Genomic DNA, 15,415 nt, shown 5'->3' on the forward strand with positions numbered 1-15,415 from the left:
TATCTCTCATACCAGCGAGTTTGCAGCCGGCTTGGAGTGAACCCCGCGTCGAAATAAGGTTAATATTTCAGCCTTTTTAAGAAGTTTCTCACTTATTCCTGAATGAATAATTGAAAATATTTTAATTTCACGCTTCAGAGAATATCAGAGCAAAAAGAGATGTAAGATTCATCGCCGCTAGCTGCTAAAAAAAAATCCACCTCATTTTTCTCTCCAATGAATAAAAAGAAAACATCTTGTCTTGAATGCTTTCTCTTTCTTTCTTTCTCTTCTTTATATATGCATATACTTTATATGATACTTCGTGATATTCAGCGCTAGCTGCAAAATCTCTGAAAAGTTAGTATTTCCTGGATGCCACTAATGTAGCTTGTTGCTTTCCCTGCGATGTAAGCGTTCCGACGCCCGAAAGGATGCTCCGGAACTCATCACCTTCATTAGTGCCCAAAGAAAACCCTTTCTGTGGCCGCAACCTCATTAGGTGCCGAATTCATTTGAAGGCTTTGACCGACAGAGGGCTAGAGAACTAAAGAAATTTATATCGTTCAACGCTGTGCAAAACAGGCCACACACGTTTTTTTTTTTTTTTTTTTTTCGTCAGCAGTGAGTCAGTTCACAAACAAAGCTCGGAATTAAAGCATCGAGCAGTTAAGAAAGTCATTACTTATCCCTTTTCTTTCATATAAAGCCGAGTTTAGGGTACATTACACGACACTGGTGTCCACGAGACAGATGCGTAAAACTGCAGCTAAAATATGAGTTACAGATACCTTGTCTTAATCAGCTTGAGCGCTAAACAGAGAGCAGTTTTTTTGTCAAATATCGCTCGCATCACTGTTGCTGCTTTCAAAAAAAGTACTTTGTACCACATAAAAAAAAAACCTCCCCAGCGCAGGGGGTGCAGCAGGGAAGGAAAGAGAGAAAATTACATAGCGTGTTAGTCAGGGGAATGAATGAGAGTGCAGAAGAAAGGCGGGACGACCGCTGTGAAACACCAATGCAGCGTCAGCGCGGCGGTCTTGATCTAGCCAATCTAGCATCGCGTGCAGCTTTTGCCACTGCCTAACACAGCGGGCCCAGCAAGCGGCGGCGTTCAGGTGTCCCTGCCATTTCTTTACATAGCCGGAGATACCATCATGTAACATGCTGCAGAAACCTGATGCTAATGCATATAAGTCTTATGAGTCTGGCTTATTGGCTGTGAGTTTTTTTTTTTTTTTCCGGACTTGAAATGCCAACTTGTCCTCACCTACCGCGAAGCCTGCTCACCAAAGAGTCATACATACGAAGATAAAGAGGAAAAAAAGCGACACAAGATTCTATCTTTTTTGTTGCTTTTCTTGACAACCCTGGCTGATTAATGCACATTCCTTGTACCAAAACGCAGGGCTCTAGCGTTTTATTGTGGATCGTGCGGTGTGGCTTACACTACATCGAAACCTCTGTAAGTCTCTCGAAGATTTAAGAAATTGAAATTACAACCCTCCGAAGCTGACAATTTCCAGGGGTGCTACAACATCTCCCTTTCCCGTGCCCTGCTCCCCTCACGCCTCACTGCTCCTTAACGGCTTAGAAGCGAATTCGCCCACGAAAAAACTACAGAACTGTGTCAAAAATACGACAAAATATCCTGTAGTTCTGTCGTAACCATCATATTTTTCTGTAGTTCTGTAGTTTTTCTGCAGTATAATTTTGTTGCCAGTAGTTCTGCTGCACTTTTCTGCTGTAACTACAGACATTTCTGATGTTACTACAGAATGCTCTGTTGTCACAACAGGTTTTCCGTCAAAAACCGCACAGAAATTCTGTCGTAACATCAGAAAATGTTCTGTAGTTTTTTTCGACTGGGCGCGCGGTGCTCTTGTATTTGCCCTAAAGGCTGTGCTTGTGGGAGGACTGCTTGTGCCGCGTTCTCTATTCCTGGTCTCTGCACTACGCTGCTTTCGCTTAGCCCACCGTCGCACAGTCCAGTCTCCTTGAGCTTTCTTCAGAGCAAAGTAGAAGTTGTGATACCAAGTCCTGAGCAAGCGTATGTCCAACCGAGCGATCGCACCAATGTCTTTGATCAGGAGTCTTCTCACTGGCGGCGCAACCCGACACAGCATTGAGGACATCGCGGAGAGAGAAAAAGACGTGCCCTCAGAAGCGCATGATGCGGGCTAGGATGAGCCAGAAGACGCTGGTGAATAGACACAGCGCAATCCCGAGCCACGACAGCGAGGCGGCCCAGTCACGGGCAAAGCGGCGGCAGCGCAGGAACTCAGAGGGCAGGGCCCGGTCGAAGTCTGTGCCCGTGAGAACACCTTGGGGCACGGTCCGCTTGAAGTGCATGAAGCAGCTGGTGAACACGGCGAACACGGCTGCGACACGGGGAAACACGGAACAGATTATGAGTGCTTTCTTGCGCAGTTCACTGAGCGCCCTGGCTAAAAATCCTCGCGACAAAGACTGACAGCACTTTTTATTCACAGCATTCTTATACTACCATTATTTCTTTTGAATGCGATACGAAAAGCCAAATTAAATGTCTCCAAAAAACTATGATTTCCACTATGATTTCCAAATCGGCATAGCTGTACCGTTATGTATATAATTAAAAACCCCATGAAATAACTTTAAATTAGGTTACTGATGCACGGAAACCTATATATGTCATTTTAACGCTCTGCGTGAGATCGGTTCTAATAGCAAAGCACATGCGATCATCACGGGCTGTGACAAACTAGTACATCTAGTTTTGGCAGTCAAATATTGCATGGCAGATTCATTTCAGGCGTTCAGTCGTGTCCGACTCTTCGTGACCCTATGGACCATGTCACGCCACGCTTTCCGGTCTCTCACTATCTTCTTAACATCACATAGCTTCATCTGCAATGCCTCGAGAATGCCATCTAACCATCGCGTTCGCTGCCTACCCCTTCTCCGGCGACCCTCAACCTTTCCCAACATCAAATCTTTCTCCAGCGACTCCTCTCTTCTCATCAGATGACCAAAGTAGCTGAGCTTCAACTTTAGAATTTGACCCTCCAATGAGCAATCAGGGTTTATGGTTGACAATATCGACTGATTTGATCTTCTGGCAGTCCAAGGAACTCTTAAGAGTCTTCGCCAGCACCACAATTCAAACGCGTCAATTCTTCGGCGGTCAGCCTTTTCACAGTCCAACTCTCGCATCCATACATCCCAACTGGAAAGACCATAGCACGGGTTATACGGATCTTGGTTGGCAGACTAATGTCTCTGCTCTTTACTAGGCGGTCAAGGCTAACCATTGCTCTCTTTCCCAGAAGCAGGCGTCTCCTAATTTCATGGCTGCAGTCTCCTTCCGAGGTAATCTTGGCGCCCAAGAATTGTAATAAAACTACTCAGGGGCGATTGAACAGGGACTCAAAGGGAAACATCGTTTACTCGTGTTCGTGTTTAGTTTTGTTTTTTGCATTTTTGTTTGCATAGATTATTCCGAACTTCCGCTGAGAATAATACCATAACCCCACGCACCTGACCACAGAAAGGAGGCTGTCGATCTTTTTGTCACGCTTCTGTAGCAACTGCATGCGTACTGAATTTCGTGTCTTCATAGCTGACAATGGGAGAAATGAGTGATTGATATGATGCCGGGAACAGTTAAGTAACAGTTGTTGGATGTAACGTGAAAAGAGGGTCCACTGAGACGAAGCAGAGAGTAATCAAAAACTCCACAGACCTATACGATGATCTCAAAATTTAACTTTCACAGTTATTTAAGATCAAACGATGAGCAGTGCACAGGAGCTGCTTTCGCACACAGATTGTGCAACTATATTTAGGGCAGGTTCGCCTGGAAATACCAAGATACTTTGTTGGGCGAGTTGGTACTTATTCATTATTAATATAAACAGCGCGAACACGAAAACAAGGGACAAGAAACAAGAAAGCCATGTACTGTGGCTTTCTTGTTTCTTGTCCCTTGTTTTCGTGTTCGCGCTGTTTATATTAATAATGAATTCGTCTGGAAATGGCGCAGAGCAACACGTCAAGCTAACAAATTGTGCCCATTTCATCTTCGGCTGAGAAAAAAAGAAAAAAAAAATCAAACACCGTACACAGCAGCGGATTCGTGCAGAGGAGTTTCGGGCTGCACGCATAATTAAGCCGAATGAATTGAAAAACCGAGGTCTCTGACTACGGGTGCAATGCGAGAATTAAATGGAATCGAGTAGCCTATAGGAACACGACTGTTTGTGAAATGTTTATTGAATATCCGTGCGCTAAGCAGTAGCTAAAGAGCTTATAAATTGAATACATGGCCACGAAGAATGGCATATAATAGGGAATTGATGACGGCAATTATGCGCAACAGAGCAACTAACATAGAAAGGAGAGAAGATCGAGACACGACAAGCGTTGTCCATCATGAATCTGCCAACCTGCCGAACTTTCTTCACTAATCGACGACTATCCTCTCATTGAGCGCGCGCCTTATCTTCTAACCTACATGTGAATATGGCCTTTGTGTACAAGCATGCGGAAAACTGTAGAGACCACGCGAAAAATGTCAGGTGTGCATGCCAGCACTATCGGTAGCGAGCGGCTGTTGTGGAGATATATACAGGGCGCCCTTGACGACATGCTTGCCTGCTGAAGACTCACCAGTCAGAGCTTTTCCCAGTAGAAAATGTCAACAGCGCTATTCAAGAGGCACATCATGCGTTATAATGTTAGCGTTTTCTCTGGACAGTGCAGCGCTTCGTTTGACGTGTTCAGACTGTGTGAACGGCAGGGATGGGTTAAGGAATGGGAACCAGAGGAGGGCAATTGACAAGCAAAAAATGTTACGGTGAAAAACCATCCAGTAATCCCGTCCATCAACTAACGTGTGACACGATGTACCTCTTCTCCATTTTCCCCGAGTTTGGGCGATTGCCTTTACCTCCCTCCACACGCCGCGTACAACCTCTCACTCTTCCTGAAAGGGGAGAGAGAGATCTCTCTTTTAATACTTCCCTTCCTCTTCATCAAGGCTTCACACGCTGCCGGCGAAGCTGGGCATTTTTTACTATAATTGCCATTCTAAGGCAAACACATTTAACGAAAAAACCACAACGGTCCCCGTCTGCATGGTCTCTAGATCTCTGCATACTTCTCATCGCGTGTTGCGAAATCAGTTGTGAGAGCCTCGTTCTACACGCAGAGTTGAATGTGGTGTGGCGCGAAGCATTCGTGCTGTTTCGCCACTATAGCAGTGCACGAACGGGCACGCCCCCTCACGGGGGGCATGGAGACTCACCGGCGAGTATGAACATCACCCCTGTGACCATGACGGCGGACAGCTGGCGCTTGCAGATGCCAAAGCCCCCGACCAGGGCACTGGCCCCGACCAAGATCAGGCTGACCAAGGAACAAGACATAGCAAGATTCTTCATCTCTGCGCCAAGAAAAAAAAAAAAAAAAGGAAGGTGGGTTCCGCATGTGGGTCGCTCTGAAGCTTCCTGTTGTCCATTTTTAAAGCTTTCTAACGGGCAATAGTAGCCAGTCGCCGTATCCCGACTAAGTTGATGAGTTTTTTTTTTTTTTTCACGAGGGTTATCGCGCGCTCATATCATTGCCACATTGTGAATAATCAGTGACGGGTGCTACCATACCTTGTACTGAAGTTCACGTTATCGCATATGAATACTCCCGTGGTATACAGCATGGATGATGGCCCTTATTAAATGTTATTCACTATCGCTGCACTTCACATTTATTTCTGCATAATATTCCTTGCATGTACGCCTACAATGAACAATTTAGTTGTTCTAGTTGTTGTTGTTAAATGTTTCCTGATTAAAAAATTGACAGTGGTCTAGCCATAGCTAAACCCAAGTTCTGCTTGCGAAAGCACGTGAAATGTTTCAGGTTTAAATGGGCCCCTTAGGCTTAACGAAGCATAACACGCTTAATTGGGCTTAGAGAGGCTTAATTACATCAGTGTATGTCCAGGCATACTTCATTGCCTAAACTGTGCTTGGGTAGACCTAATTTGCTTTGGTTTTGACTTGTTTATGGTCATAGTCATATCACTTACGATCACTCAAAAGAAATCCCAGTATTTGATAGTATAACCATTTATAACTAAGCTAGGCTTGCTTGTTGTCATAGAAACATGCGGCTAAGCAAACGAAAACTGGAATCCGGAAATTGACGAAATCCATAGCAGCATTGGCTAGAAGTGATTTCACATCAAAATACTTTCGTAATAGCGGTGTTTCTAGCATCTCGTCCTTTTATCCGGTATCCTGACTAAAGGCCATCAGTTACAATTCAGCCACTTCTACAATATGCAATGGTAGAGACGCATGCGAGCATAAATGGCGAGGAGCATTCACTGTCAAGCCAGGGTGAGCGGACGATAAGCGTTGAAGCTCGCTCCTCGTCCGAGCTGGAGTAGTAAGAGATGCACCCAGTCAGTGCGTCCTTGGCGGCCTCGTCACTCAGAAAAGCGATGTCGTCCCCTGCGCCAGAGGAGAAGGAGCAGCTCATCAACCTGAGCTTCTGAAAGGAATTGTAAATTATGTGCGCGGTTTCTCTGAAGCAGCGGTTTGTCTTCATGATATGAACGAAAACACGAGAAAGCACCACTGACGCTTAATTCCGCCAAAGGCTTCTACAACATGGTACGTTGTCAAACTTTTCCTCATAAGCACTGTCGTGTCGAGTCGAAGCGAAAGCGACTCAAGGTTGTTGCGTCAACCTCTAACTTGGATTAATTTCTTAATTAGTCCTATTCCTGACAGCTGACGGTATAGAAATTTCTAGCACGTGGCATGCAGCCCTGCGGCTTCGTACCGTCTAGTGTGGAGCATATGCGGTGTACCCCTCCGTTCAGGTTAACCAGGAAGAGCTGTGGCTGCTGCTTCCCGTTGCTGCTGCTGCTGTCCGCCAGGCGGAGCACATTGCGTGACCGCGTCATCGCCAGGCCACGCTGTTGGGCGAGAGAGGCCACGTGGTCCGCGTCATACAGCACCTGCGCAGTGCGGCAACGTCACGAAGAGGGCAGGAAGGTGATCAGAGGACGGTGATGTGACTGTTTGTGGAAGCCAAAAAGCGGCTTCTTGAAATAAAGGTATGGTGGCGCTGGAAATAAATTGAAGTTGGCATGTTTCGAGAGGATATAGCAATATACGAAGGCAAAACGGAGTGGCGTCCACGTGCTGTGCGATATCAGTGCACGTAAAGACCCCATGTGGTCGAAATTTTCGGAGCCCTCCGCAAGGGCGTCTCTCGCAGCCTGAGTCTCTTTGGACGTTAAACCCTACAACTCAACTAAACCAAACCTGACGACAAAGACCTGATACTATAATCCAAAATTGAGCTTTGAAAGTGTGAGAAAGGCAAGAAAGTGCTGCCTCTCCCGCAACCAAGAGTAGATATGCCTGAAATGGTCGCAGGCATAGCACGTTGTCGGCAGTGACGAGCTGTCTCCTGCTGAGACGTATAACTCCCTAGACGATCGCTTTCCGCAAGACACTTTCTACCTCTCCTTTCACAGGGCTCCAGTGGTCGGCTTAAGCAGCTATGACGGTGGAGGCACTAAAGTACAGAACGATGAAAAAACGTACGCGGCAACGAGAGGCACTGACCTGACAAGAATGTGCGAAAGAAAGCGAATTCTAATGCTCCCCGTGCGTGTATAAAACACTCTGCCAAAGAGGGAAACGGCATCATCTGACGTCGCGCAGTGAGAGACTTCATTCCAAATGCCGGAACGCAGTTCAAACCGACTGCTTGAGTCGGGTGATGCTCTACGTGCTAGTGTGTCGCACTGTGCATCCTTGGTGAGAATACGGAAGCCTTGGAGAGCGGTGAACTCGATCGTCTCTTAAATCTCTTTCTGTGCCCAGATGTTGACGTTTCGGTGCCAGCGGATGAAAGGAAATCGATGCCCAGATGTTTACTGTCAGTGTTAACTCTATGTCACCTCATGGTCGTCGACAACGCGAGTATTTCGTGCTTAAAAATTTTCGGAGGAACTAGGATACGGCTTAGTCAAGAGATTCGTCGAGCATTACCGCTGATCGCGAACCTGAATTCATGGCTGATTATTACCGACACGTCCTCTGCTGTACAGCCTCTCTAGGACGGAACTCGGCCGAGATGGCGTATCAAGGTTCACCTCCTTTAACGAAGTGCGCGCACCCACTTCCGTGTGTCTGTACGTGCGTGTACGTGTACCTGTGCATGTGGACTGACACCGATCCAAGCCGCCTTGAAGCGGCCATGGCAGCTTGCGGCGGGTGGGCAAGTAGCCCACTCAGCACCCTAGCAGAGGATTCCAGCTGTTGTCGATAACTTCTGGGCACTTTAGCCCGGAGGATATCTCTGGTAGTGTTATCTTCGGGTGCGTGCCGAATTCTATGGACTAAAGCTTCACGAAGGACTATACGACGGGGTTCACATCCAGCACCTGCCGAAACTAAAAACAATGTGGTTTCAAGAAGGACTAGGATGCGCTGAACCTCCGGGAACTTGTACTAAGTTCTATGGACCATAACTTCTCGAAGGACAGGGATGGGCTCCGAATAATTTCCCTTGCTGTAAACCTGCTAGAGGTGTAACGTAGGCAAGCATGACGTCGTTGATTCGAATTTCAAGGGTGGGAAAATTGTCAGAATTTGGCTAATGTCCAGTGTTGTGGGAATAGATTAAGGACAAATATATAAAAGTGACCTAAATCTACATAAATTTACTTTTATAAAATATGATTCCGTGGTAGTGACAAGGCAGAAGGCAGCAAAAGAGAAGACAGGTGTTATAACATTGAAATAAACTTTTTATTGGGCTGACTTGCGCCCGCAAAAGACTTAAGCAACTTAGCGGCCGCGATAGCAGCAAGCGCCCTTTGCAGAATGCCCGTTGCATTCTTCAGAGCAGAATTTAAAGTGGGCGTAACACAATACGACTTCAGATAACCATGACTCATAGTCATAGCGCAACATAGCACGACTCGTCACTTTACAGTGTAATAACGCTTTCGCCTCCTCGCACGCAAGCAGTCTTGAGTGCCTCCACCGAATTTTTTCTATATTAGGTATTTTTAATCTATCTGCGGTTTAGAAAATGTGCAAAATGTACACTTTTTATTTCAGCTTATTACAGCGCGGTGAGAAGTACGCGCACTTCCTATCCGAGTAACCGTGCTGGTCTCCTTATCAGGCTCACGTGGCCACCTCTTCAAACCCTCTTCTTGCCTTTTACTGTGTTCCTTCTGTGACAACTTTTCGCAGGGCTAAAAAAGTTACAAATTTACGAGCAATAAGCAGTCAAAATAACTTGTTTGTCCACTGGGACGAAGCAAATTTGTTAGTTGCTCAACACGGATGAGATATGTTGTAACCTCGTGCGGCGCGCTCGTTTGTGATGCAAATTCGTCCTTGTTTCGCGCAATTCCGATTGATATAAGGTTCTCTTCCCTGCCTGCGTAATTCCCGAATAGAAGCTGCTGCAGGGTTTGTTTTTTAAACTTTTTTTATTTATCCATTGCTGGATGCCTGATCAGCTCTACCGGTGAGTTCGTGATCGGGACGGGACGTTCACCGTTCTCCGTTTATGGGCTCCGATTTCCATACGAGCAGTATACGATTCGTGAGGAGCTTTAGGAGCCTGTATTTTAGTGCCCATGGTCTCTCCCTCAAGCCGAAAGCCAGTGCGGATCAATTTTCGACCGCTACCCGACATTAAAGCCTACATCGTTACTCAGGGGCATTCCCCTGCCTCATTTCCATGCCTGACATCACGCTGATCCTTGCGCGACGTAAAAGATACAACACGAAGAACTAAGACACTGAAAGTGCTTGTGCGCTGTGCGCAAAGTGTGGTTCCCGTCGGAAAGCCATCACATATAACGAACTCAACCGTTCTAAAACATCAGTATATGTAGAATGCAATAAAATAACAATAGCTACTTTTAATTTAAATCGAACATTTCTTGCCTGATTGTTATCTACCCTGACATAAACAAAGCTATTTGCGTAGTTTTTTTTACACGAAACCAGCAATTGTTTTCAGACATGTTCAAAATTTCATCGAAGGTGTCGCAAGGACCAAAATTTCAACATCAACATGCAAGTGATCATGTGAGCGAACGTTGAACTTCTCACAAAATGCTGTCATTCGCTGCCATCGAGGCTTTTTTTTTTTTTTAATGTCATCGAACTCAAATTCTGGTTTGACCGTCACCGTCACTGCCACTTTCAGAGCACGAGGGTTTTCCTCCCTCTTTCGGCATGCACTGCCACTTAAGCATACATGGTGGCGTTGAAGAGCTCGTGGCTACAAATGACACAGCACTGGCGCCTTGGAATTGATGGGTGTTCTATGCCGGAATTCCATTTTCATTTTCATTTATTAACCTTAAAGGCACCTTTCGGGGTATTACATAAGGGGTGGGGTAAATAAACATCGAATGTTACACTTTTCAGATATTTTCACATGATATATACATTTCAATGTTGGCGTTGAAGGATGATGGGCAGGTGATGGCAGCGACGGAGTGGGATAGGTCGTTCCAGTCTGACGCGGTTCGTGGAAAAAAGGAAGAGGAAAAGGTTACGGTACGGGTACTTGACGAGATATTTGAATTGGGTGGCCGGTGCGATGAGATATGCGTGACGGAGATGCGCAGATATCCACCGCTTTACCGCAATCAAAGGAAAACTGCAGGGGGGTTAAATACTAGTTTACTCAACTTCTCAGATGGAAGGTGCCTTAGGGGCCATTCCTCAAAGTTTTGCTCATTCGGGAAAAAAAGATTACACGATATTTTTATGTCGTCACAATATAATTTCAGTGCAGTTTTTGAGAGTAACTCGTTGTGACAACCGAGATTTCTGTAGCAACATTAGTATTTTTGTTGCTATAACTGAAGCGTACTAATTACCTACAGACTACAGAAAAGTACTACAGATCATCATAAAAGTCTGGTGTTACGACAGAAGTACAGAATATTTTATCATATTTTTACAGGGTTCTGTCGTTCTCACCGACTGGGTAAAACATAGAAGATCGATTGGATATCTGCCTCGCAATACCTCTTATAAATAAGAGACTCACTGAATACTTCGAACCTCCACCCTTAATGTCTACTCAGCGTGAGCTTCTCCGTCTATGTGGTATCAGCTGGTCGGCTGCTCTCGATGGCGGAAATCGGGAATATTACGTAACAAAACTGGCGGAGAGCAGAAAAGAGGAGCACTCTCTCACCAGCTCCCAGTGGTCGCTGAGGAAGGCGAGCAGCAGGCACAGGGCCGATCCAAAGCTGAGCAGCAGCGTGGCGCCCAGGTAGAAGGAAGTGGCGTCGCAGCCTCCACCTTGGTGCTGCTGCTGGTGGGGGTGTGTTGTGGTGGTGGTCCCAGACGGCACGTGGTTGTTGCCGGGGCCTCCCGCTGAGATGCTGCCACGAGGCTCCATGGATGCTGCCCCAATGGCGCCGACACGCTGACGTCACCTCCTGGGGAATGACAGTGTGCCTGTTGTACTGGATGTGCGTAGCACACATGGACGAGGGAACAGTCCCACTTCTCTGAATAAAGATGCATTCTTCGGAGCCTAAACGCTCATCTAGAAGCTGAGAGGTACAGTTTACGCGTGCAACGACAACAACGGAAACGGTCTAGATCACACGTTATCGCCAGATGGATTGTCAGAAGAAAGAAATTCTTGCTAGCGATTTTTTGTTAGTTGCAGTATCTTTCGAAGGAACAGCAGGCGGCAGCCATGACACCGTACGCTCTGCTGCACGCAGCTTGCACAAAGTCACAATGCTAGAACACACTATCCAGCAGTTGGAGAAATTTATGACCGCAGTAGGTTATGACAGATGAAATGTGGCGCTAAATTTAGCCGCTACTAATGCTCTTTCCAAAGGCCACATACCTATATCGCTGTGCAATTGTTCAGGCTGTTTTGTGCAGTACAGGTTGGTTACAATTGAGGAAGGGTGTTCTGCGTTATTAAGCTGCTGAGCACAAGGAGGTCATGGTGCCAATTTTTATATAAAATAATAATAAAAAAAAGAGCCCGTGGGTGCGGCAGGCAGAAAATTAAGGCGGAAGTAGTTGTAGGAATTATTTCATTCCCAGAATAAATTTATTGGGGAGTGCCAGCACGGCTAGCTATTGTCCGTAGTACACAAGGGTGAGGTGTGCCGGCTGCTTCCCACGCAGTAGTATACATAGCCTCTATCTCATGGGTTGAGGGGGGGGGGGGGGGGCTTGTATCACCGTAGCGCACAAGTAGGCGCGCAACTACAACAACATGCCTGGGTTTCACCGAGAGTTTTGTCCAATAGTTTGCCCGGTTGGTTGAACACAGAGCAGTTTCCCTTGAATAATGTTGGGTTGCTTCAAAACCTTGCTTCAAAACCTCAACCATGACGCTGTTAACATTCTGCATACATTATGTCAGAAGATTTGGACAACCCTGCAGTGGCCACAGGATTGGAGGAGGTCAGTTTACATCCCCATTCCAAAGAAAGGCAGTGCCAAAGATTGTTCCAACTACCGCACGATCGCGCTTATTTCGCATGCTAGCAAGGTGATGTGGAAAATCCTCCAAGGTAGGCTGCAGCAGTATGTGGATCGGGAGCTTCCGGACGTGCAAGCTGGGTTTCGCAAGGGCAGAGGAACTAGAGACCAAGTTGCCAACCTTCGCTGGATCATGGAAAAAGCAAGAGAGTTCCAGAAACCCATCTACTTCTGCTTTATTGATTATGCGAAAGCGTTTGACTGCGTAGATCACAGCAGATTGTGGCAAGCTCTCCAAGAGATGGGAGTTCCAATTCACCTCATCTGTCTCCTCAGGAACCTGTATGAAGGGCAAGAGGCCACAGTCAGAACTGGGCATGGTCTTACTGATTGGTTTCCGATTGAGAAAGGAGTGAGGCAAGGCTGCATACTGTCGCCCTGCCTATTTAACCTATATGCAGAGTGCATCATGAGGAAGGCTGGTCTGGACGAGTCTTCAGCTGGAGTGAAGATTGCTGGAAAACGTATCAACAACCTTAGATATGCGGATGATACCACTTTAATGGCAGAAAGTGAAGCGGAACTCAAGAGACTTCTGATGCGCGTACAAGAAGAGAGTGAGAAGTTTGGGCTTAAACTGAACATTAAAAAGACAAAGATCATGCCGTCTTGCCCTATCAAGTCCTGGAGCATCAAGGGACAAGAGGTGGAAGCTGTGACAGATTTTCTCTTCTTGGGCTCCAAGATTACCTCGGAAGGAGACTGCAGCCATGAAATTAGGAGACGCCTGCTTCTGGGAAAAAGAGCAATGGTTAGCCTTGATCGCCTAGTAAAGAGCAGAGACATTAGTCTGCCAACCAAGATCCGTATAACTCGTGCTATGGTCTTTCCAGTTGTGATGTATGGATGCGAGAGTTGGACTGTGAAAAAGGCTGACCGCCGAAGAATTGACGCGTTTGAATTGTGGTGCTGGCGAAGACTCTTGAGAGTTCCTTGGACTGCCAGAAGATCAAATCAGTCAATATTGTCGACCATAAACCCCGACTGCTCATTGGAGGGTCAAATTCTAAAGTTAAAGCTCAGCTACTTTGGTCATCTGATGAGAAGAGAGGAGTCGCTGGAGAAAGATTTGATGTTGGGAAAGGTTGAGGGTCGCCGGAGAAGGGGTAGGCAGCGAACGCGATGGTTAGATGGCATCCTCGAGGCACTGCAGATGAAGTTATGTGATGTTAGGAAGATAGTGAGAGACCGGAAAGCGTGGCGTGACATGGTCAATAGGGTCACGAAGAGTCGGACACGACTGAACGACTGAACTGAACTGAACTGAACTGAGGGTGTCGGGGTACTGCCATTCGTTGGAGGCATTACTACGGGTATTGCGTGAGAGTGCCCTTGGCCACCCCACATGTGAACCAATGTAGCAGTTTGTCTGCAATGGTCGCTAGGCTTCATTGTGTTTTGATTCTATTGTGCAGTTAAGTGGTGGGAGGGTGAGGTGGCTGTATTTATAATAGGTGACGTTTTGTTGATTTGTTTGTTGGTGTTAGACCCGGCAAGATTTCCTGAATAGGGTTTGGTGTCTGGTCTTCCGGGGCCCAGAGAGATAGTTCTCGTGATTGCGCTCGAAGGCGCTCATTACCGGGTATTGAGGCGCGCCTATAGAAGCCCACGTGAGGATTATCTTTTCGGTAGTGTGTTCCGACGTGATAATACTTCATATTGTTTCGATGATGATAATTTGCTTATAATGGCAGTGCGCAGGCTGGGAGCCGGTGCACATTTCCATAATATTAGGGTTCAGGGACGTGTGGATGAGTGTCAAGGAAATGGCTGCGCTCTCAGCCTTCATATATTGTGGACATGGAGGAATGCTGTGGCGACTTCTGGTCCGCCTCATCAGCGAACTTATATCTAGGCATTAAATACATCGCTTTTGGCGTCTATCACTCGTACCTGAGCTGTCTCGAACCTGACTTCGAACAATGGTCGGTGAAGTCACCGTCTATTTGAAAACCTGTAAAGACCAAGCAGGACAGAGAAAGGTAACATGCAGGAGAAGGTCTTGCAGTTGGCAACATCTACGTGGGGAAATGCGGTGGCAAATAACCTAGCTCCCTTATCGTCGTACATATATCGAACCCACGACCATTTATCGGTCATTTCACGTGCCCTTATGACGCCATCAACCTCTCGATCAATAAGGGAATTTCGAGGGTGAGTTGTTAGTTGCTCTGGCAGGTGACAGTTGGCTGATGACGCAGCCCTGATGAGTCGCCGAGGTGTGTGCCATCCCGAGTTGGCAGATTCGCTGGTCAAGGGACATTGTTGACAGCGGGATGGAAAGTTGCATCTACAAGCTCCTATCAGTGCTGAAGAAAAACAAAACACCGATTTGCATAGTTAATCAAACGCGAAGTAGGTGCGTTATCACTGCTTGCCTATGCTATGCTTTTCTCGGCATCACTGCATCTACAGCAGTGAAAGATAGTCCCCAGGGCAGATAAACGTAATTGACGAGCAAGTAAGTGCGCTTGAAGGCGAGCGGCCGTTAAGGCGTGGAAATGAGCACAAGCTGCTTCACAATGCAGTGAGTGACGCGGAGCACAGCGTGTAAGCCGTGAAAGAGGCAACCACCAGTGTGCGTCAGTAAGCCTGACCACTTACCTGGTACAAATCAAGCCAAATAAAGCCAATCAAATCAAGATCATTTTATTCCCGCAGGCATGGAATAAAGGCTGATATGTTCTGAGAAGGCCGCTGCTCTCGTTCAGTTAGTACAACGTTTCTTGTTTAACATACGGGAGTGCACTTTATGCAAAAATTGTGATTTTTCGCTCGATGTACAAAAGAAAGACAAGCTACAATATTGCAGGTGACAAGAAATAAAAAATGAATAGCACCTTGAAATAGGGCGAAAAACTAACTACGATGGT

At 46.5% G+C, this 15,415-nt stretch overlaps 1 protein-coding gene across 1 annotated transcript; it reads right to left on the reverse strand.

The window, feature by feature from the left end:
- Window positions 1–1,847: 1,847 nt before the first annotated feature.
- LOC146189596 (uncharacterized) lies at window positions 1,848–11,427 on the reverse strand. Its single transcript, XM_084603298.1, has 5 exons — window positions 11,221–11,427; window positions 6,808–6,985; window positions 6,348–6,473; window positions 5,267–5,404; window positions 1,848–2,360 (listed from the first exon to the last, which is right to left on the reverse strand). The coding sequence occupies exons 1-5, from the start codon at window positions 11,425–11,427 to the stop codon at window positions 2,140–2,142; spliced, it is 870 nt and encodes a 289-aa protein (XP_084459424.1). The 3' UTR covers window positions 1,848–2,139.
- Between the last annotated feature and the right edge of the window lie 3,988 nt (window positions 11,428–15,415).

This window comes from Amblyomma maculatum, chromosome 5, assembly GCF_055883805.1.
Source record: "Amblyomma maculatum isolate TAMU_Amacu chromosome 5, ASM5588380v1, whole genome shotgun sequence".
Classification (NCBI taxonomy): Eukaryota; Metazoa; Arthropoda; class Arachnida; order Ixodida; family Ixodidae; genus Amblyomma; species Amblyomma maculatum.

Excerpts from the sequence above, each read along its gene's own strand:
- LOC146189596 (XM_084603298.1), bottom strand. The coding sequence starts at position 11,427 with ATGGAGCCTCGTGGCAGCATCTCAGCGGGAGGCCCCGGCAACAACCAC. Across the intron at positions 6,986-11,220 it reads TCAGCGACCACTGGGAGCTG|GTGCTGTATGACGCGGACCA; the intron begins GTGAGAGAGTGC and ends CGCACTGCGCAG. Across the intron at positions 5,405-6,347 it reads CCGCTCACCCTGGCTTGACA|AGATGAAGAATCTTGCTATG; the intron begins GTGAATGCTCCT and ends TTCTTGGCGCAG.